The sequence below is a fragment of the Hemiscyllium ocellatum genome, chromosome 36 (genome assembly GCF_020745735.1).
Source record: "Hemiscyllium ocellatum isolate sHemOce1 chromosome 36, sHemOce1.pat.X.cur, whole genome shotgun sequence".
In the NCBI taxonomy this organism is placed as follows: domain Eukaryota; kingdom Metazoa; phylum Chordata; class Chondrichthyes; order Orectolobiformes; family Hemiscylliidae; genus Hemiscyllium; species Hemiscyllium ocellatum.
The window spans coordinates 46,337,870-46,359,264 of NC_083436.1; the positions used below are offsets into that span (position 1 = coordinate 46,337,870).

General features: G+C 43.2%; 1 protein-coding gene across 5 annotated transcripts in view; it reads left to right on the forward strand.

Annotated features, from left to right (window-relative positions):
* The window catches only part of bdh2 (3-hydroxybutyrate dehydrogenase, type 2), a 166,528-nt gene that overhangs the window by 75,372 nt on the left and 69,761 nt on the right, over window positions 1-21,395 (forward strand). For all 5 annotated transcript variants that reach the window (XR_009647079.1, XM_060851695.1, XM_060851694.1 and 2 more), the window contains exons 2-3: window positions 7,302-7,381; window positions 8,339-8,417. Coding sequence is in view for 4 of the 5 variants with exons in the window: in XM_060851695.1 (XP_060707678.1) it covers window positions 7,310-7,381; window positions 8,339-8,417 (151 nt within the window). In the remaining variant the exon portion in view is untranslated. The remainder of the gene's footprint in view (window positions 1-7,301; window positions 7,382-8,338; window positions 8,418-21,395) is intronic.

Sequence of the window (21,395 nt, forward strand, 5' to 3'; positions counted from 1 at the left end):
ATCCCACTGATGGAAGGATTAGGAAGCAGATGGTACAGAATTGTGATAATTGACAAATGAAGCAACGATGACCTGAGGAAAAATACTTGTCACAGGGCTGGTCTGCAGCATGCTGCCTGAATGTGGAGTGGAAGGTGGTCAATAGAGAAGCCTCCAAAACAGAATAGATAATTATCTGTAAAGAAAAAAATTAGCAGGTGTTTGGGGAAAAGGTGAGGGATTGGAAGTTGCTTCGACATTGAACTGACACAATGTGACAGGTGAAGCAGCTTCTTCCTGTGCTTTTTAACCATTATGACTTTATTCTATATTTGCGCTAGAGCTACATCATAGTTTATTTATAACCTCCCTACTTTCGAGTTCTTTAAGATGATGACCAAACAGGTGGATAAGGGTAAAGCGGTTGATGTGGTGTTTATGGATTTCAGTCAGGATTTTCATAAAGTTCCCCATGGTCGGCTATTGCAAAAAATACGTAGGCATGGGACTGAGGGTGATTAGCAGTTTGGATCAAAAATTGGCTCGCTCAAAGAAGACTGAGGGTGATGGTTGATGGGAAATGTTTATCCTGGAGTTCATTTACTAGTGGTGTACTGCAGGGATCTGTTTTGGGGCCATTGCTGTTTGTCATTTTTATAAATGACCTGGATGAGGGCGTAGAAGGACGGGTTAGTAAATTTGTGGATGACACTAAAGTCGTTGGAGTTGTAGACAGTGCTGAAGGATTTTACAGGTTACAGGGAGACATAGATAAGCTGCAAGGCTGAGAGGTGGCAAATGGAGTTTAATGTGAAAAAGTGTTAGGTGATTCACTTTGGAAGGAGTAACAAGAATGCAGTATAGTGGGCTAATGGTAAGATTCTTGGTAGAGTAGATGAACAAAGAGATCTCTGTGTCCGTGTACATAGATTCCTGAAAGTTGCCATCCAGGTTGATAGGGTTATTAAGAAGGCATACAGTGTATTAGCTTTTATTGGTAGAGGGATTGAGTTTTGGAGCCATGAGGTCATGCTGCAGCTGTACAAAACTCTGGTGTGGCTGCATTTGAAGTATTGTGTACAATTCTTGTCACCGCATTATAGGAAGGATATGGAAGCTTTGGAAAAGGTTCAGAGGAGATTAATGAAGATGTTGCCTGGTATGGAGGGGAGGTCTTATGGCGAAAGGCTGTGGAACTTGAGGCTGCTTTTTTTTAGAGAGAATAAGGTTGAGAGGTGACTTATTTGAGACATACAAGATAATCAGAGGGTTAGACAGGATGGACAGTGAGAGCCTTTTTCCTCGGATGGTGATGTATACGCTTGTATGATAATAACTTGCCATGATGCTTCCTTTTCTCATGGTCCATTAGATTTGTACCTCAATGCCATTTACCCACCTTTAACTGGTACCCATTACCTTTACCAAGCAAAAGTCACGTCGTGATCTCAGTCTTAAAAACTTCTGATTTTACTTCAACAGAGGAAATTATTTCTCTGCACTAATTCTATCAATCACTTTTTCATGTTTAAATTGCTCAATTAGATGTGCCTTTTATTCTCAAGGACTAGTAAACTTGGTTTCTGCTACAGGAACGGACACAAAATGCTCTGGATGCCGGAATTATTGAATTGAGAAGAGAAAATGCTGTAAGGACTCAGATCTGGCAACTTCTGTATAGACAGATTAATATTTCAGGTCTCGTTCTTGTATTCGAATCCCTATTATGGCCGTGTCCCACCTATCACCTTCCAACCCTATAGGACCCTTTGCCCTTGTTTTAGACATTTTCTACATTAGCCTTATCCATTCACATCACCATTTCAAACTTTCAAAATACATATTTTCGTCCAAACTTTTGATCACCTTGCAAAATAATCTTCCTTTGATTTTACCCTGATTACCCTTTAGGATATTTTCTACAACTACTGTACGAATGAAAATTACTATTTTAACTTGACAAAAGTGACACGTAGGCATACTTATAAACAGCCTGAAATTGCACCATGGTCCATATGGTGCCTTGAGCTGTAAACATCTCCAGCTTAGATTTTTGCTTGTCATGAACTGGTGCAGGAATGCTGAGCTAAATAGGCTCCTTCCGTGCCAAAAGAAGCTTGTGCTTCTACAGACATTGCTATGGAGGCCTGGCTGATCTTCACTCTGATCCTGTTTGACCACTTCCAATGGATTCTGCTAATGGGCAGCAAAACATGTTTCAGGGCAATTGGTGCATTTTAAACATATATCTTGTGCTCCTACAACACACACATGTCATTCACAACCACAGACCGTTTGGCTGCCTGAGAACCAGTCACATGGTTATTGGCAGGCAGAAAGCCATTGTCATTAACAGCTCCCCACACCAACACAGACCAATCAGCTAACTGTTACTGGCTGAATCCCATTCTGTACATAGCCCTGGTGCCAGTTGATCTGCAGTAACCATTCCCCATTGCTTGAACAAACAGCAGTATAAACTGCACATACAATGATAGTCACTAACCTGCTTTTTAAAAAAGACATGCAGCAATCCCTTCCACAATCTTGGCTCTGAATCTGAAGATTCTTGGTTCTGTAGTTGGCTGACAGGCTTTTGCCCCATTTCCTTCTGAACAGCAGCACCGACAGTCTGCTGGCTTCGAGTGCTCACTGAGTAAAGGAATTTGTTTTACCTGCAGCACAGGGATGTCAAAAGACCGTCTTCAAGCCCTCTGCAGCACACTCGTCCACACTGGCATATTACCATTCACACTCTCTCGCTCAGGTTGTCATATACCGTCCTCCCTCAGCTGATGAATCAGTAATCCTCCGTGTTGAACAACACTTGGAGGAAGACCTGAGGTCCTGATGAAGGGCTTATGCTCGAAACGTCGAATTCTCTATTCCTGAGATGCTGCCTAACCTGCTGTGCTTTGACCAGCAACACATTTGCAGATGCCAAGGGCACAGAATGTTCTCTGGGTGGGGGATTTCAACATCCATCACCAGAAATGGCTCGGCAGCAGTACTACTGATCGAGCTGGTCGGGTCCTAAAAGATATAGCTGCTAGACTGGTATGGCAGGCGGTGAGGGAACCAACAAGAGGGAGAAGCATACTTGACTTCATCCTGACCAATCTGCCAGCTCCAGGTTCATCTGTCCACGACAGTATCAATAAGAGTGACCACCACACAGCCCTTGTGAAGAGCAAAGTCCCACCTTCACATTGAGAATACCCTCCATCATAATTTTTGGCACTATCACCGTGCTAAATAGCATAGACTTCAAACAGATCTCGTAACTCAACTCTGGGCATCAAAGAGCTGTTTTGGGTGATCATCGTCAGCAGAATTGTACTCCAGCAAACTTTGAAAACTCATGGCCCAGCATATCTCCCACTCAACCATTACCATCAAAGCTTGAGGATCAACCCTGGTTCATTGGAGAATGCAGGAGGGCATGCCGGGAACAGAATTATGAAAATGAGATGTCAACCTGGTGAAGCTACAAACAGGACTATTGGCATGTCAAATAGCATCTGCAGCAAGTGATAGAGCAAAGTGATCCCACGGTGGCACAGTGGTTAGCACTGCTGCCTCACAGCGCCTGAAGACCCGGGTTCAATTCCCGACTCAGGCGACTGACTGTGTGGAGTTTGCACGTTCTCCCCGTGTCTGCGTGGGTTTCCTCCGGGTGCTCCGGTTTCCTCCCACAGTCCAAAAGATGTGCGGGTCAGGTGAATTGGCCATGCTAAATTGCCCGTAGTGTTAGGTAAGGGGTAATGTAAGGGTATGGGTGGGTTTCGCTTCGGCGGGTCGGTGTGGACTTGTTGGGCCGAAGGGCCTGTTTCCACACTGTAAGTCTAATCTAATCTAAAACTAACAGATGAGATCTAAGCTCTGCATTCCTGCCACATCCAGTTGTGAATGGTGGTGGACAATTAAATAATTCAGTAGAGGGAGAAGTATCAGTACAAAAGATAAGGCTGAAGCATTTGTATCCCCTTGTCAGCTCTTCCAGCACAGTAGCTTGTATGGAACTTTGTCAAAAGCAATTTGGAAAAACATCCATCTGTGTAGAGTTTGCACGTTCTCCACGTGTCTGCATGGGATTCCTCCGGGTGCTCCAGTTTCCTCCCACAGTCCAAAGATTTGCAGATTAGGTGGATTAGTCATGGGAAATGTAGGGTTACAGGGATAGGATAGGAGGATAGAAAAGAGTCTGGGCAGGATGCTGTTCAGAGGGTTGGTGTGGATCTGATGGGCAGAATAGCCTGCTACCATATTATAAAAGTTCTATCTACTTGACAATATCGAAAATTGCCCAGGTATGTCCTATGTACAAAATGCAGGACAAATCCAATCCAGCCAATTACTGCCCCATCAGTCTACTTGTGATCATCTGTAAAGTGATGGAAGGTGTCATCAACAGGGCTACCAAGCAGCACCTACTCAGCAATAACCTGCTCAGTGACGCCCACTTTGGGTTCCCCCAGGGTCACTTAGTTCGAGACCCCATTACAGCCTTGGTTCAAACATGGACAAAAAAGCTAAATTCCAGTAGGGAAGGGAGAGGGACAGCCCTTGACATTAAGGCCACATTTAACTGAGTGTGGCATCAACGAGCCCTAGTAAAACTGGAATCATTGGGTATCATGGAGCAAACTCTTCACTGTTTGGAGTCATACCTGGCACATTGGAAGATAGTTGTGGTTGTTGTTGAAGGTCAGTCATCCCTTTTCCAAGACATTTCTGCGGGAGCTCCTCAGGGTGGTGTCGTGGACCAAGCTGCCTTCCCTCCATCATAAGGTTAGAAGTGGGGCTGTTCACAGATTACTGGGCAATGGACAGCACCATTCGCAACTCCTCAGTAACTGAAGCAGCCTGTGTACAAATGCTGTAAGATGTGCAATTATATCCAGGTTTGGGCTGACAAATGACAAGAAACATTTGTACAACACAATTGTCAGGCAATGGCCATCTCCAGTAAGAGACAATCTAACCACCACCCCTTGACATTAATTCATGTTACCATCATTGATTTCCCCCATTATCAACATCCTTGGAATTATCATTGACCAGAAACTGAACTTGATAAGCTACATAAATGCAAGGGCTACAAGAGTAGGTGAGAGGCTAGGAGTACTGTGGTGGGTGCCTCACCTCCTAACACCCCCCCAACCTGTCCACCATCTGCAAGGCACAAGTCAGGAGATGGAATATTCCCCACTTGCCCTGGATGGGAACAGCTCCAACAACGCAAGAAGTTTGATACCATCCAGGAAAAAGCAACTAACTTGATTGGTACCACATCCACAAGCATCCACTCCCTCCACCACTGACACTCAGGAGCAGCTGTGTGATGCTATCTACAAATGCACTATTGAAATTCAGCAAAGATCCTTAGACAGCACTTTCCAAACCCACAATTACTTCCATCTAGAAGGACAAGGGCAACAGATACATGGGATCACCACCCCCTGCAAGTTTCCTTCCAAGCCACTCACCATAATATATCACTGTTCCTTCACTGTCACTGTGTCAAAATATTGGAATTCCCTTCCTAGTGGCATTGTGGGTCAACTTACAGCACATGGACGTGGTTCAAGAAGGCAGCTCACCCCCACCTTCTCAAGGGAGCAACTAGGGACAAGCAAAAAATGTTGGCCCAACCAGCGAACCCATATCATACAAGTGACTAAAACAATGATGGGAATTTTGTGGAGGTGGAGGGTATTAGTCAGCCTCGTGATCTCTCTGGAGCTGTTGGAAATGACAGTCTAGTTTGTTTTGTGTTGTCTTTCTATCTGCTGAAGGATTACTGTTTGAATTGCCTTGGCACCTTCAGCCATGACATTCCAGTATACCTCTCTGGGCAGTCACTGAATTTATATCTATGGTCTTCTTTTGGCTATATATCCTCTTTCTAAAAAATCCACGTCGTAATTAAAAGTTCAATGATTTCTTAAGTAATGCAGGGTCATGATATGTTGTTGCGACAGTTGGTTTATAAAGAGCAGTCTGAATTATGGCCATTATATCCAGTTTGGTTACAGTTCAGAATTGTTTAGCTGCAGCAACATTTCTGCGAGAATGGCCAAACCCAAAACTAGCCAAAGGTATGTGAGTTGAGACTATCATTCACTTCCACTAATGTTTTGATAGATGAGCTTTTGCTTTTTATTTAAAAAAATGTTTTTCCAGCAGATTGCTCGCTAAAGAAGAGATTTCAGTCTGGAATGCTTTTTTACAGTTTCTGGAGCAGCTGAACAGCTAAATGAAGCAATCAATTTTCCAGAATTCCAGAAAGTCGTCATCAGCTTTACATAATCCATTTAATTTCATTTCTGATCCCAACGTTGGCTGACTGTCAGTAATGATAGCGATAGGTTTCTGTAATGATACCTTAGTTTGTTGAATAACAGGCATCAGGGTTTTCTTGATCAGCACACCCAGAGTGAAATTGTAGAAAGCTGGGCTGTTCTTCAGCAAACCCCATATTTATAAATACTGCCAGCTGAGGCATGTCCAGACCATATAGACTCATATATGCCACCTGTGGACCTCTGATTTCAGCATCGTTATTTAGATCGGAGAACCTGCTGATTGCTGCATGGGATAACAGTTACAGATCTGGAGTATACCTTCCCAATTGGATAAAGCTATCGGATCACTGATCCACATTTTCACAAATCTTACTTGGTGTAAAGCTTCATGCACAGGCAGCAGTACACCCATTTTTGGTCAAGGCTGATTTCTCAGCTTGGAAAATAAATTTACTGAAAACATTTACTGAAAAAAAATCTCAATGTTTTGAAAAATTTCCTATCCATAGCTTCAGGGTGAGCACAGAATTGACAACAATATCTGAACTGAGAAAAGCTCAGTTGTGCAGTCATAAAGTTTATGTTTGTGGGAGAACAGTTATAGTGGAAACATTCTGAAAACTGCCAGCGTAGTGTACACTTGCAAGGAAAAGTGAATTTGGGATTTTTGAATATTTGGAAAGTTGGAAAACCCATCTTGTTCCCTTTATCACCCTTCTCCCTGACCTCCATTAGATCCTGCTTAAACAATGTTTCAATTTTAAAATGTTATTTTATTTTAAATCCCTCCATGGCCTTGCTCCTCCTCCTCCTCATTGCTGTGATCTCCTCCAACCCCATGACCCTCAAATATCTATGCAGCTTTAATTCCAGCCTCCAGAGAATTCCCAATTTTAATGAGACTGCAGTTGCTCAAAAGCAGCTCAACACCCCCACCGCTGTTGTATGAAAGTATTACTGTTCTGTTGACAAGAAGAAAATCTTTATCTGAGCGTAATTTCTTGTTTTCTTTAGCTAGGGAGATGGGTCGACTTGATGGAAAAGTGATTGTACTCTCTGCAGCAGCACAAGGCATTGGGCGAGCATGTGCAATTGTAAGTTTTCCGTTTTAATGTGTACAACATGGAGTAATCCAATCAGTCATGATCCCACAGATTGTAACATTAGGCTCAAGGGTCCAAACATTTCAGTAGTGCCTAATTTGTCTACTCATATGTTGGAAGCTTCTGTTGATTTCACATTTTAATATTGAGATTCATATCGTATACTGTTAATAGTTATCATCCAATAAGGTTTGAAAAGATGATTGAGGCCTAATGGAACACGATTACAGGTGATATACATTTCTGACATTCTTAACAACCTGTTCAAAGATGTTCTTATATATCTCTGGAGCTGCTGGGATTAATTATGGGTAAATTGCGAGTGCACACAGGGAGCTTATCATGAGTGGACTGAAAATTATATGATGTTTGGCTAACTGAAATTAAGCTGTCCCTAAAAGTGTGGACTTAGAGTTTGCTTAAAAATCATTATTAGATTACTTACAGTGTAGAAACAGGCCCTTCGGCCCAACAAATCCACACCGACCTGCCGAAGCGCAACCCACCCATACCCCTACATTTACCCCTTACCTAACACTACGGGCAATTTAGCACGGCCAATTCACCTGACCCACACATCTTTGGACTGTGGGAGGAAACCGGAGCACCCGGAGGAAATCCACGCAGACACGGGGAGAATGTGCAAACTCCACACGGTCAGTCGCCTGAGTCGGGAATTGAACCCGGGTCTCAGGCGCTGAGAGACAGCAGTGCTAACCACTGTGCCGCCCACACATTATCTTCTCGGATAAATCATGAGTGACATATAATATTCATTAAATAAAATCCAGGCCACACATTGATCGAACTAAAGCTCCCTACTTTAGAAATTGCATTAGTGTATTTTTTTTACATGCTTTTGAATTTAGAGCAACACAAAAAAAAGATAATCTATAATTCAGACAAAACTGTCAGAATGATTTTCTCCTTTCTCTTTTCAATTTTAAGGCATTTGGAAAGGAAGGTGCCAGGGTTATTGCTACTGATATAAATGAAGAGAAACTAAAGGAATTGGAGCAATATTCTGGTAACCGATCTGCTTACTATTTACATTATCTTTACATGCAATTTACCTATAAATCTCTTCTTGAATTTGAAAGGCTTTTTCCTGAGACAAACTGATTTTTATTCTTGTTTGGGGCTGTGGTGTTGCTGGCATGACCACTATGAGTTGCCTATGTCACTGCAGTCTATGTAGTGTAGGTATGGCCACAGTGCTGTGAGGCAGGGAGTTCTAGCTACAACCCAGCAACAATGACAGCACAACATGATATTTCCAGATGGTTTGTGTCTTAAAGGAGAACTTGTGGGTGATGGTATTTCCATCTCTTGATCTCCTGCATGGCAGTGATCATGAGTTTGGAAAATGCGAATGAAGGAATTTTTTGTGACTTACAACATTGCAGTTTGTATATGGTCCATAGTGTTGTCACAGTGTTGTGGAAGAAGAGAGTAAATGTTTAATTTGACGATGGATGCTGATCAAGCAGGTTGCTTTGTTCTAGATGGTGTGGAATATCTGGAATGTTGTTGCAATTGCACAGATCTGCAATTGGACAGTATTTTGGACATTTACATGTAATTGATATTAATACAGTTAAACTGCACCAAATAAACAAATATTGTTCCATGCCTGAACTTTTCCAATTAAATGTATATTTTGGAATGATAAATTTGTTTCACTTCCTTGCATAAGTGTCTAATTAAAAAGTTGCACCATAATATTTACTGACTTACAGTTTGTAGTTACTTTCCCAAGTTGAACCTGCAAAATAAATTCTAGACACTAGGATGATGTCATTGTTCTACCTAAACTGCTTGACTCCAAATGGATCAGGTTTATTTATTTTTATTGTCTGTTTTCATGTTTTTTAAAATTCTCACCAGTTGGCAGAGCAGGCAGATGATCTGCTTTTGGAGCTATACCAATGTCTGCAGTGAGTTGGCCACTACTGGAGCGATACTGTTAAAGTACTGATTTGAGATGGCCCAGGGGATCCCTTGTGGACTCAGACCTGTAAGTCTCTCACGGTCCGTCTCAGAGATCGCACTCTTTGGAATTCTGGAATAAAAAAAAACTCTTACAGACAGTTTAGTTTAATTTTAGTTATCCCCTTTATTTACCAATAGCATCACTATTACACCATAACACTGATACTCTCAACACTGATACTAGGCTCTAGTAACCACGGAGAGTAGGGTACCAGCTCTTCAAGTGCCCCAGCAGGCTCCTCTGATGTACTGATACAAAGTGGTTTCCTTTGTGCAAAAATTTATGAAAACATTGCATGTTCTTAATTAGACAGTTAACAGTGAAAGACAATAATTTGTAAGGAAGAAAAGGTAATTGACAGGTCTGTGTGAGCCGAACTAATCACTCCTACAGGCCGTAAGCCATTCGTCAGGTGGGAAAAACATACTCAGCTGAGTTAGGTGCTTGCTAGTGAGATAAACTCCCATGATAAAGAGGTACTAGTCTGAGCTAATCGGAGAGTTAATAAGGTAACCTTGCACAGCTCACACGTCAGATACAATTGTTTTACAAAATGGCTTCTTAGCAAGGAGGGAAAACCTTTGACCATAAAATGGCTTCCCGACTCGTTGTGCCAGAATTTCCTCAAATAATTTTGAAGCTAGGAGCAGAGTCCTGCTTTTTAAGCACTGAATCATTCTGTACCTGAGGCTGAGATGTGACCATAAGGTTGCATTTAAACTGACTCATTAGTCTTTGAATTAACATGCTTTCTTTTCAGGGTTGTGATTCAAATTCAAATTCAAATAAGACATAAGATCTGATTAGTTAGAATTGACAGTGGGGCAGTCTGTAAAGAACAGCAAGTAAGTTCAGGCTTCATCAATATTACCTTTTACAGAGTTTGTATTTAATAACCAGTAATGGCTACTCAATATCATCATAAAGTCCCAAAATGCAATTAATTTCAGTCCATAACAGGTAAGCACTAAGAGTTAATTTTCTACTGGCTTCAACAACCTCAGCACTAAAATGGTCTCTCTCTCTCGTGTCCTTTTGAACTCTCAAGTCAGGGACTTGTAATAGCAAAGATGTTTTCCCTCTATGTTTGCCTAGCTTGCAAGGGGTAATAAGAATCCATTATAATTGATAGGACCTGACCGTCAATTACAAGGCTTTTGATCGTACCCGAGTTTCATTTCAGGGTCAGAATCAAACACTCATTAATTTCACAAGGGAACAGCCATGAATGTTATCATTTGGTGTCCTGTTTACACAGATTCACTGATGTTAAGGCAAATATTCTTAATTGCCTTACAGCATCCTGTTATCCCTTGGTGAACGCAGATGTTTTTATCTTTTGTATACCTTGGGCTCTCCCCTTTTTCTGAGCCTCCCTGTCTGTCCTGTCTATTTTCTAGTGTGCAGCAACTGTGTTCTACAATTCAACATTACATTTTAGTCTAAATGTTTAAAGACAAATTTTACAGTTATATACTTCTCAATACCAAAGTCTGCAGTGAGTTGCCACTGGAAGGTATGGGAGAGATATTCAGTGTGAGTTTTTGTGATGGAGTAAAAAAAATGAGTTGGGTAATGTTACTCTTTTTTTACTTCTGAAAGATTGAGACATTATAGTCTGTGCTGAATCATTTACCATTCCATGATACTTGAGCTGAACAGACACTGAGATTCTTGAAAGGTATGTGAGCAGGAAAATCTGAAGAGCTACACTTATACAATATCTTCCAAAACCTTAGAACATTCCTAGAATGCAGTAGAACCTATTACAATCTGTAGAAACTGATAATTTTAAAACAAATTGAATTTGAATTTCAGTTAATAGTTGAAAAGGACAACACAACAACTTTTATTATAATAAAGGGCCAACAAGAGCCATCAGTTAAATACCATTTGCATGGACAACTCTAAATCACAGAAAGCAACATCCTCTTTTATACTTTCCTCCCATTGTATTCTCTACAGAAATTACAGTCCTTATTAGCAAACAATCCACATTTGTTCCAGTCTCCAAATGGTTTATGTCCCGTTATTCTAAGTGGTAACCTGAGGTGACTGCTGTTGGATGCTCCTGTTAGTTTCCAGACAGGTTCCCAAATCCTCGAGATTCCAGGATGGATCTTCTGGAATCCTGATATAGCTACAAGATGTCTCTCTTCAATTCAAGACTGCTGGACTGACTCTGCAATCGGCAATGTGAGGGAATCAACAAAGGGACACACCCTACCTGGCCTCATCCTCCCCAGTCATCTCGTAAGTGCATGTGTCTGGGACGATACTGCTCGGGCTGACTATCTTGTTGTGCTCGTGGAGGCAAAGCCCCAGCTTCAGTCGTGGTTACTCTTTGTTGTGTTCTGTGGCACTGTTACCACTCTGTATGAGACTGAACTCATGAAGATTAGATTAGATTACTTCCAGTGTGGAAACAGGCCCTTCGGCCCAACAAGTCCACACCGACCCGCCGAAGCGCAACCCACCCATACCCCTACATTTACCCCTTACCTAACACTATGGGCAATTTAGCATGGCCAATTCACCTGACCCGCAAATCTTTGGATTGTGGGAGGAAACCGGAGCACCCGGAGGAAACCCACGCAGACACGGGGAGAACGTGCAAACTCCACACAGTCAGTCACCTGAGTCGGGAATTGAACCCAGTTCTTGGGCGCTGTGAGGCAGCGGTGCTAACCACTGTGCCACCGTGCCGCCCACCAAGATAAAACATCAGAAGATTGGGAATCTACGGAGTGCTTTGGGCCCTCATCAGCAGCAGATTTGTACTCAACACACTCCATAACTTCATGACTTGGTGCATCCCCCATTCTACCATTACATTCCAACCAGGGAACAACCTTGTTTCAATGACGAATACAGGACAGCATGCTGGGAACAACATCAGACATACCCAAAAATGAGATGTCAACCTGTTGGAACTACAAGCAAAACTACTTGCATGCAAAGTTAAAAATCCCACAACACCAGGTTATAGTCCAACAGGTTTAATTGGAAGCACACTAACTTTCGGAGCGACGCTCCTTCATCAGGTGATTGTGGAGGGCTCGATCGTAACACAGAATTTATAGCAAAAATTTGCAGTGTGATGTAACTGAAATTATACATTGAACAATTGATTGTCTGTTAAACCTTTCATCTGTTAGAATACAGTGATAGTTTTACTTCTTTCATGTGTAAATCACAAAACCTTTTTTTAAAAGTTGCATTCTCGGGTTAGCTGTTAGCTGCTAGACAATATGGTGAAGGTGTTAGCCCCCTGTGTTCTCTGTCTATGACCTGATGTTTAGATTGATTCTTATCTAAAAAGTGAGATAACAGAGTTTTACATAAATCCATGCAGTTTTTGAGCAAAGTACAAATTCATCTCACAAAATATATGTGTACATGTGGGTCTTTGTCTGTCTGTGTGTGTGTGTGTGTGTCTGTCTGTCTGTCTGTCTGGGGTGGGGGTTGTGAGTGTGAGAAAGTGTGTGTGTGTAGTGAGTGCAGAGTGTCTTAAGTCTGTGAGGGGGTGCATGTGTGAGTGTGGGAGTGTGTGTGTCTATAAGGGTGTGTGTGGGTTTCTGTGTGTGCGTCTGTGTATATGTGAGAGTGTGTGTGTGTGTAGTGCAATGGTGATCACCTGTAATGTGACATGAACCCAAGGTCCCGGTTGAGGCCCTCCCTATGGGGACCGAACTTAGCTATCAGCCTCTGCTCGGCCACTTTCCTCTGCTGCCTGTCCCGAAGTGCACCTTGGAGGATGGTCACCCGAAGGTCCGAGGCTGAATCTCCTGGACCACTGAAGTGTTCCCCAGCAGTGGTCCAGTACATTCATCCTCCAAGGTGGACTTTGGGACAGGCAGCAGAGGAAAGTGGCCGAGCAGAGGCTGATAGCTAAGTTCGGTCCCCATAGGGAGGGCCTCAACCGGGACCTTGGGTTCATGTCACATTACAGGTGACCACCATTGCACTACACACACACACTCTCACATATACACAGACACAGGTACGTACACACACACACACACACACACACACACACACACACACACTTTCTCACACTCACAACCCCCACCCCAGACAGACACACACACGCACAACAGATAAAGACCCACATGCACACAAATATTTTGTTTTATGTACAACTCTGTTATCTCACTTTTTAGATTAGAATCAATCTAAACATCATGGCATAGACAGAGAACACAGGGGGCTAACACCTTCAACATATTGTCTAGCTATCACCATTGTTTACAGCTAACCCGAGAATGCAACTTTTAAAAAAAGGTTTTGTGATTTACACATGAAAGAAGTGAAACTATCACTGTATTCTAACAGATGAAAGGTTTAACAGACAATCAATTTTTCAAAGTATAATTTCAGTTACATCACACTGCAAATTTTTGCTATAAATTCTGTGTTATGATCGAGCCCTCCACTATCACCTGATGAAGGAGCGTCACTCCGAAAGCTAGTATGCTTCCAATTAAACCTGTTGGACTATAACCTGGTGTTGTGATTTTTAACTTCGTACACCCCAGTCCAACACCGGCACCTCCAAATTATGACTACTTGCATGCAAACTGCATAATAAGCAATCTCATACAGACAGGGCTAAGTGATCCCACGACCAGTGGATGAGATCTAAGCTCCACTGTATGGCCACATCCAGTTGTGAATGGTAGTGAATAATTAAAGAACTCACTGGAGGAGGAAGCTAAACAAATATCCTTAAATTTGACACAACAAAAATTGAAGTTGAGTCCTTTTGGATTCATCCTCAGACAGAAATGCCAGGTGGGTGATCCATCACAGCCTCCTTCTAAGGACCCAAGCTTCATAGTTGCCAGTCTTTAGCCAATTCTGTTTACTGCATGGAGACCCAGAAGTGGCTGAAGACTAAGGGCTCTGACAACATGTTAGAAAATTGCCCAGGTATGTTCTGTACACAAAGCCAGAACAGAGTCAGCCTATGTCAAATACCACCGCATTAGTTTATTCTTAGTCATTAGTCATTAGAACTATCAATTAAGCTGTCACTTGTAAGCAGTTCATGATGCTCAGTTTGGATTCGAGATTAGAGTGGTGCTGGAAAAGCACAGCAGTTCAGGCAGCATCCGAGGAGCAGTAAAATCAATGTTTCTGGCAAAAGCCCTTCCTAATGAAGCATTGCTGTGCTTTTCCAGCACCACTCTAATCTAGACTCTGGTTTCCAGCATCTGTAGTTATTATTTTTACCTCACTTTGGATTCTGTCAGGCCCACTTGACTTCTTCTTTAGTGAAACCAAAAGGAGCTGAACTCCAAAGGGGAGATACAAAGGGCTGCCTTTGACACTAAGTGTGACATCAGGGACCCCCAGCGAAACTGGACTCAATGGGAAGTGAAAGAAAACTCTTCAATGACTGCAGCTGAGCTACCCCAAGGAGTGTTGACTTCCCATCAATAAAGAAAACAAAATCCAAGCCATAACAATCCTTTAAATCCCATAATTGTAGCAAGCCAATTAATTCTTTCTGAAATTAAGTGACAGCTCTGAAGGAAAACATGTTGGCCAATTTGCCGATGCAAGTTGTCACAAATAGCAAGAGATGAAGTTTAGTTAATTTGTTTTTCGTGGTGTTTTGCTGATACACACGAGTCAAGACACACGGAAAACTCTCTTGCTGGTTTTCAAATAATGCCATGGGATCATAGTTGCAAGGCTTCATTCACTTTCAAGCCCCTGACTCCTGAATAAAAGTAAAATTTGTACAAGGCTGAACAAGGTTTGAGTGAGGGGAATAATTAGTTTTGTGCAGGCACTATAATTTTATAGTTAATCTTCATTCCTAGGTGAAGGTTCAAGGTGAGGTCTGATCATGTAATGTCTGGTCACACCACACATGGAAATGTTACTGCAGTTTAAAATTATTTTGTGTTGTCAAGTCATTCTCGGTTACCCATCCCTAATTGCTTGTGTTAAAGTGGGCATGAGCCACCTTAGATTAGATTCCTTACAGTGTGGAAGCAGGCCCTTTGGCCCAACCAGTCCACACTGACCCTCCGAAGAGTAACCCACCCAGACCCAGATCCCTCTGACAAATGCACCTAAGACTACGGGCAATTTAACATGGCCAATCCACCTTCTTGAATTGTTGCAAGTCCACCTGCTGTAGGTACACCCACGATGCTGTTTGGGATAAAGTTTGACCCAACATTTACTTTAGAAAGGAGCTGAATATCTTTGCCTGTAGTTGAAGAGTGTGGTGCTGGAAAAGCACAGCTGGTCAGGTAGCATCCGAGGAGCAACTCTGATCTCCAGCATCTGCAGCCCTCACTTCCTTATATCCTTGCCTGTAGTTTCACACCTGCAGTCATTGTGCAAGAAATAGCTAGGAAGCCACTCATGGGCAGATTTAAAAAAAAGAGACGGTAGGTGCAGGAGGGATGAATAGGGAGTGGAAACTGGAGGAGGGGTGAGCTTTGGTCCACCAATAAGTAATAGTAATTCACAGCAACAACGTTCATAACTGTGAGTTACCCTACAGAGCTAGCTAATAATTTATCTCATAACCAATGGTAATATAATTACGCACAGAATTTTATGCTTATTACTTCCAATCTATAGCTGGTATTAATTCTATAATCCCCTGAGCTTCACTCTAGAGCTACAGCCAGAGCCACCCTACTTTGTATGAGGTAAGATCAGGTTTGATCTCTCATAGAGATGTACAACATGGAAACAGACCCTTCAGTCCAACTCCTCCATGCCATCCAGATATGCCAATCTAATCCAGTCCCATTTCCCAGCCCTTGGCCCATATCCGTCTAAACCTTTCCTATTCATATACCCATCTAGATGCCTTTTAAATGTACAAGCCTCCACCACTTCCTCTGGCAGCTCATTCCACACACCTACCACCCGCTGTGCAAAAGTTGCCCCTTAGGTCTCTTTTATATCTTTCCCCTCTCACCCTAAATCTATGCCCTCTAGTTCTGAACTCCCCCATCCCAGGGAAAAGACTTTGCCTATTTAGCCTATCCATACCTTCCATGATTTTATAAACCTCAGCCTCCAATGCTCCAGGGAAAACAGCCCCAACCTATTCAGCTTCTCCCTATAGCTCAAACCCTCTGACCCTGGGAACATCCTTGTAAATCTTTTCTGAACCCTTTCAAGTTTCACAACATCCTTCTGATAGGAAGGAGACCAGAATTACACACAATATTCCAAAAGTGGCCTAACCAATGTCCTGTACAGCCGCAACATGACCTCCCAACTCCTGTACTCAATACTCTGACCAATAAAGGAAAGCATACCAAACGCTTTCTTCAGCGCCCTATCTACCTGCGACTCCACTTTCAAGGAGCTATTGTTAAAGGACCTATTCGAGATGGCTCAGGGAATCCCTGATGGACTCGACCTGTAGTCTCTAAGCCTCTCTTAGTTCATCCTGGAGATTGTACTCTGTTGTAGTCTGGAATATAAAACTCTTACAGACAATTTAGTTTAAATTATTCCCTTAATTTACCGATGGCATCAAAGTTACAGTGTAACATAAATACCTACAAACCAGGCTTGAGCTAAGGTTTTATAACCACTCGCAGAGTAGTGACACCAGCTCTCACTCTCGCTCTCGTGTTCTCTCTCTCCCTCTCTGTCCCTTGAACCCTTCAGCCCGTGAATGTAATGCACTGAAGAATGTTTCCTCTCTCTCACTCACACATAAATATCTTCCAACTTCCTTACTATGCCAGTTTTGTCCTAGCCTGTAAGGGTAATGAGACATTCACATTCCAGCACAGTCAAGATGAGAGGACTGAGCTTCATAAATTAAAATCTGCTCAGTGTGGTAAACATGCAAATGTATCAGGGCTGTTCTATTACGTGCATATTCCACTCAGCTTATTAAATGACAAGTTCTTGAGTGTGAGTTTTGTTAATAGTCTTCAATATTGTACAAAATGCGGAGGAATGGGATTGTGGGAGATATAGCAGTAATTGGCTTGCTGAAAGAAGGAGGGTAGTTGCTGGGAAATATTCGTCCTGGAGTCCAGCTGCCAGTGGTGCACCGCAAGGGTCGGTGTTGGGTCCACTGCTATTCGTCATTTTTATAAACGACCTGGATGAAGGTGTAGAAGGGTGGGTTAGTAAATTTGCAGACGACACTAAGGTTGGTGGAGTTGTGGATAGTGACGGAGGATGTTGGAGGTTACAGAGAGACATAGATAAGCTGCAGAGCTGGGCTGAGAGGTGGCAAACTGAGTTTAATGCGGACAAGTGTGAGGTGATTCACTCCAGTTGGAGATACCAGAATGCAAAGTACTGGGCTTATGGTAAGATTCTTGGTAGTGTAGATGAGCAGAGAGATCTCGGTGTCCAGGTACGCAGATCCCGAAAGTTGCCACCCAGGTTGACAGGGTTGTTAAGAAGGCATACAGTGTTTTAGCTTTTATTACTAGAGGGATCGAGTTCCGGAACCATGAGGTTATGCTACAGCTGTACAAAACTCTAGTATGGCTGCACTTGGAGTATTGTGTACGGTTCTGGTCACCACATTATAAGAAGGATGTGGAAGCTTTGGAAAGGGTGCAGAGGAGATTTACTTGGATGTTGCCTGGTATGGAGGGAAGGTCTTACGAGGAAAGGCTGAGGGACTTGAGGCTGTTTTCTTAGAGAGAAGAAGGTTGAGAGATGATTTAATAGAGACATAGAAGGTAATCAGAGGGTTGGACAGGGAGAGCCTTTTTCCAAGAATGGTGACGACGAGCACGAAGGGGCATAGCTTTAAATTGAGGGGTGATAGATATAGGACAGATGTCAGAGGTAGTTTCTTTACTCAGAGAGTAGTAAGAGTATGGAATGCTTTGCCTCCAATGTTAGTAGATTTGCATTTAAATGCATTTAAGTCGTCATTGGACAAGCATATAGATGTACACAAGCATATAGACGTACACAAGCATATAGACGTACATGGAATAGTGTGGGTTAGATGGGCTTCAGCTTGGTATGACAGGTCGGCACAACATCGAGGGCTGAAGGGCCTTTACTGCGCTGTAATGTTCTATGTTAATATAAACAGAAATTTAGTTATCCAACAGTGAAATATGCACAGCCTCCAGCCCCTGAGATGAGAAGGACGTACTGCCACACATTCCACAAGTGAACAAATGTAATCACCTTATTTACACTGATCCACTGACAATAAGAACAGATGCCTCTAATTCTTCTGAACAATCACTTTCCCGCATTCTCTGCAGTGAGTATGTCACATCTAAGGCTACACGCTTTCTCATTCCTTCCCTTTCTCATTTCAGGATAACAATACAATTCATCCATTCAGGCCATTTGCATTTTCAACAAGTCGAGCACCTTTTCTGGCAAGTCTTTGGAGAATCAGAGTTGGATAGATACCTGATTTCGGCAAAGACGTTCGTACGTGGAGGTACAGGAGTGAACAAAGGTCAATTAACAAGGTTCTTCTTTGGCTTAGGCTTCATGAGTAAGCAGGTGACAATGTATATTCCCAGGATGAGACTAACGATTATCAGTGCGTCCCACACAAACCATCCACACAGTGACCATAGCCAGCAGGTAGGACTCCATCGACATGAGTCAGACAATGGTGGGGCAGGTATCTTACTTGCATTTTGACCCGTTTTGTTGATAACATCTGTGTCATATACAATGTCTTTAGAGAAGTCGTCTATGAAGGTGTAACATTGTGGGCCAGTGACAGAACAAACGCCTCCTTCTTTAGCAAGGACAATGTATGGTACTATTCGATTCTGAAGCATCATCATCTGAGTCTCCTGTAATTCTTTGTTCATTAGTTTCAACCCATGGACAGTTGAGTTGGCAAGTTTCTTGATTTTGTACGTAAGGTCACCTATCTGATCTACGGCCTTCTCAACACCCCAGGACTAAGGCCTCCCATCAACATAAGACCACCAGGTTTGTTGATGGAAGAAGTCTTGCAAGTGTTGTTTTGTTTTTCCTCTAATATTTGTTCCGTAGCAATTCACATATTGGTGGGCTTTCTGTTTGTCATCTGACTTAGGTATTTTATGGTGGAGGGTAAAATGTGGTGAGGTACTGAGGGATAAAATCTATTTATATTTGGAAAAGAATGGGCTTATCAATGATTGACAACTTACCAACTTAATAGAGTTCTTTGAGGAAGTGTCCAAGTTAATAGATGAAGGAAGTGCTGTAGATGTCATATACATGGACTTTAGTTAGGCATTTGATAAGGTTCCCCATGGTAAACTAATGGAGAAAGTAGAGTCACATGGTGTGTAGGGTGTTCTAGCTAGGTGGATAAAGAACTGGTTGAGCAACAGGAGACAGAGAGTGGCAGTTGAAGGGAGTTTCTCGAAATGGAGAAAGGTGACCAGTGGTGTTCCACAGGGGTCAGTGCTGGGGCCACTGTTGTTTGTAATATACATAAATGATCTGGAAGAGGGTACTATTGGTATGATCAGCAAGTTTACAGATGAAACGAAGATTGGTGGAGTAGCAGAAAGCATAAGGGACTGTCCGAGAATAAAGGAGGATATACATAGACTGGGGAGTTGGGTGGAAAAGTGGCAGATGGGTCTCTTTCCAGACAACTGTGAGATGATGCATTTTGGGAAGTCTAATTCTCGTGTGAATTATACAATGAATGGAAGAGCCTTGGGAAAAGTTGATGAGCAGAGAGATCTGGGAGTGCAGATCCATTGTACCCTGAAGGTGGCTGCACAGGTGGATAGAGTGGTCAAGAAAGCATGTGGTATGTTTGCCTTCATCGGACGGGGTATTGAGTAGAAGAGCTGGCGGGTCATGTTAAAATTATACAAGACTTTGGCTCAGCCACATTTAAAAAATGAGGTCTGCAGATGCTGGAGATCACAGCTGCAAATGTGTTGCTGGTCAAAGCACAGCAGGTTAGGCAGCATCTCAGGAATAGAGAATTCAACGTTTCGAGCATAAGCCCTTCATCAGGAATAAGAGAGAGAGAGCCAAGCAGGCTGAGATAAAAGGTAGGGAGGAGGGACTAGGGGGAGGGGCGATGGAGGTGGGATAGGTGGAAGGAGGTCAAGGTGAGGGTGATAGGCCGGAGTGGGGTGGGGGCGGAGAGGTCAGGAAGAGGATTGCAGGTTAGGAGGGCGGTGCTGAGTTGAGGGAACCGACTGAGACAAGGTGGGGGGAGGGGAAATGAGGAAGCTGGAGAAATCTGAATTCATACCTTGTGGTTGGAGGGTTCCCAGGCGGAAGATGAGGCGCTCCTCCTCCAGCCGTCGTGTAGTTGTGTTCTGCCGGTGGAGGAGTCCGAGGACCTGCATGTCCTCGGTGGAGTGGGAGGGGACTCCTCCACCGGCAGAACACAACTACACGACGGCTGGAGGAGGAGCGCCTCATCTTCCGCCTGGGAACCCTCCAACCACAAGGTATGAATTCAGATTTCTCCAGCTTCCTCATTTCCCCTCCCCCCACCTTGTCTCAGTCGGTTCCCTCAACTCAGCACCGCCCTCCTAACCTGCAATCTCCTTACTGACCTCTCCGCCCCCACCCCACTCCGGCCTATCACCCTCACCTTGACCTCCTTCCACCTATCACATCTCCATCGCCCCTCCCCCTAGTCCCTCCTCCCTACCTTTTATCTCAGCCTGCTTGGCTCTCTCTCTCTTATTCCTGATGAAGGGCTTATGCTCGAAACGTTGAATTCTCTATTCCTGAGATGCTGCCTAACCTGCTGTGCTTTGACCAGCAACACATTTGCAGCTCAGCCACATTTAGAATTCTGTGTACAGTTCTGGTCGCCACATTACCAAAAGGATGTGGACACTTTGGAGAGGGTGCAGAGAAGGTTTGCGAGGATGTTGCCTGGTATGGAAAGTGCGTGCTATGAGGAGAGGTTGAGTAGGTTAGGTTTGTTTTTGTAGGGGGGGATACATGCAGCAAGTACTTTACACAGAGGGTGGTAGGTGCCTGGAGTGCGTTGCCAGCAGAGGTGGTAGAGGCAGGCACGGTAGATTCATTTAAGATGCT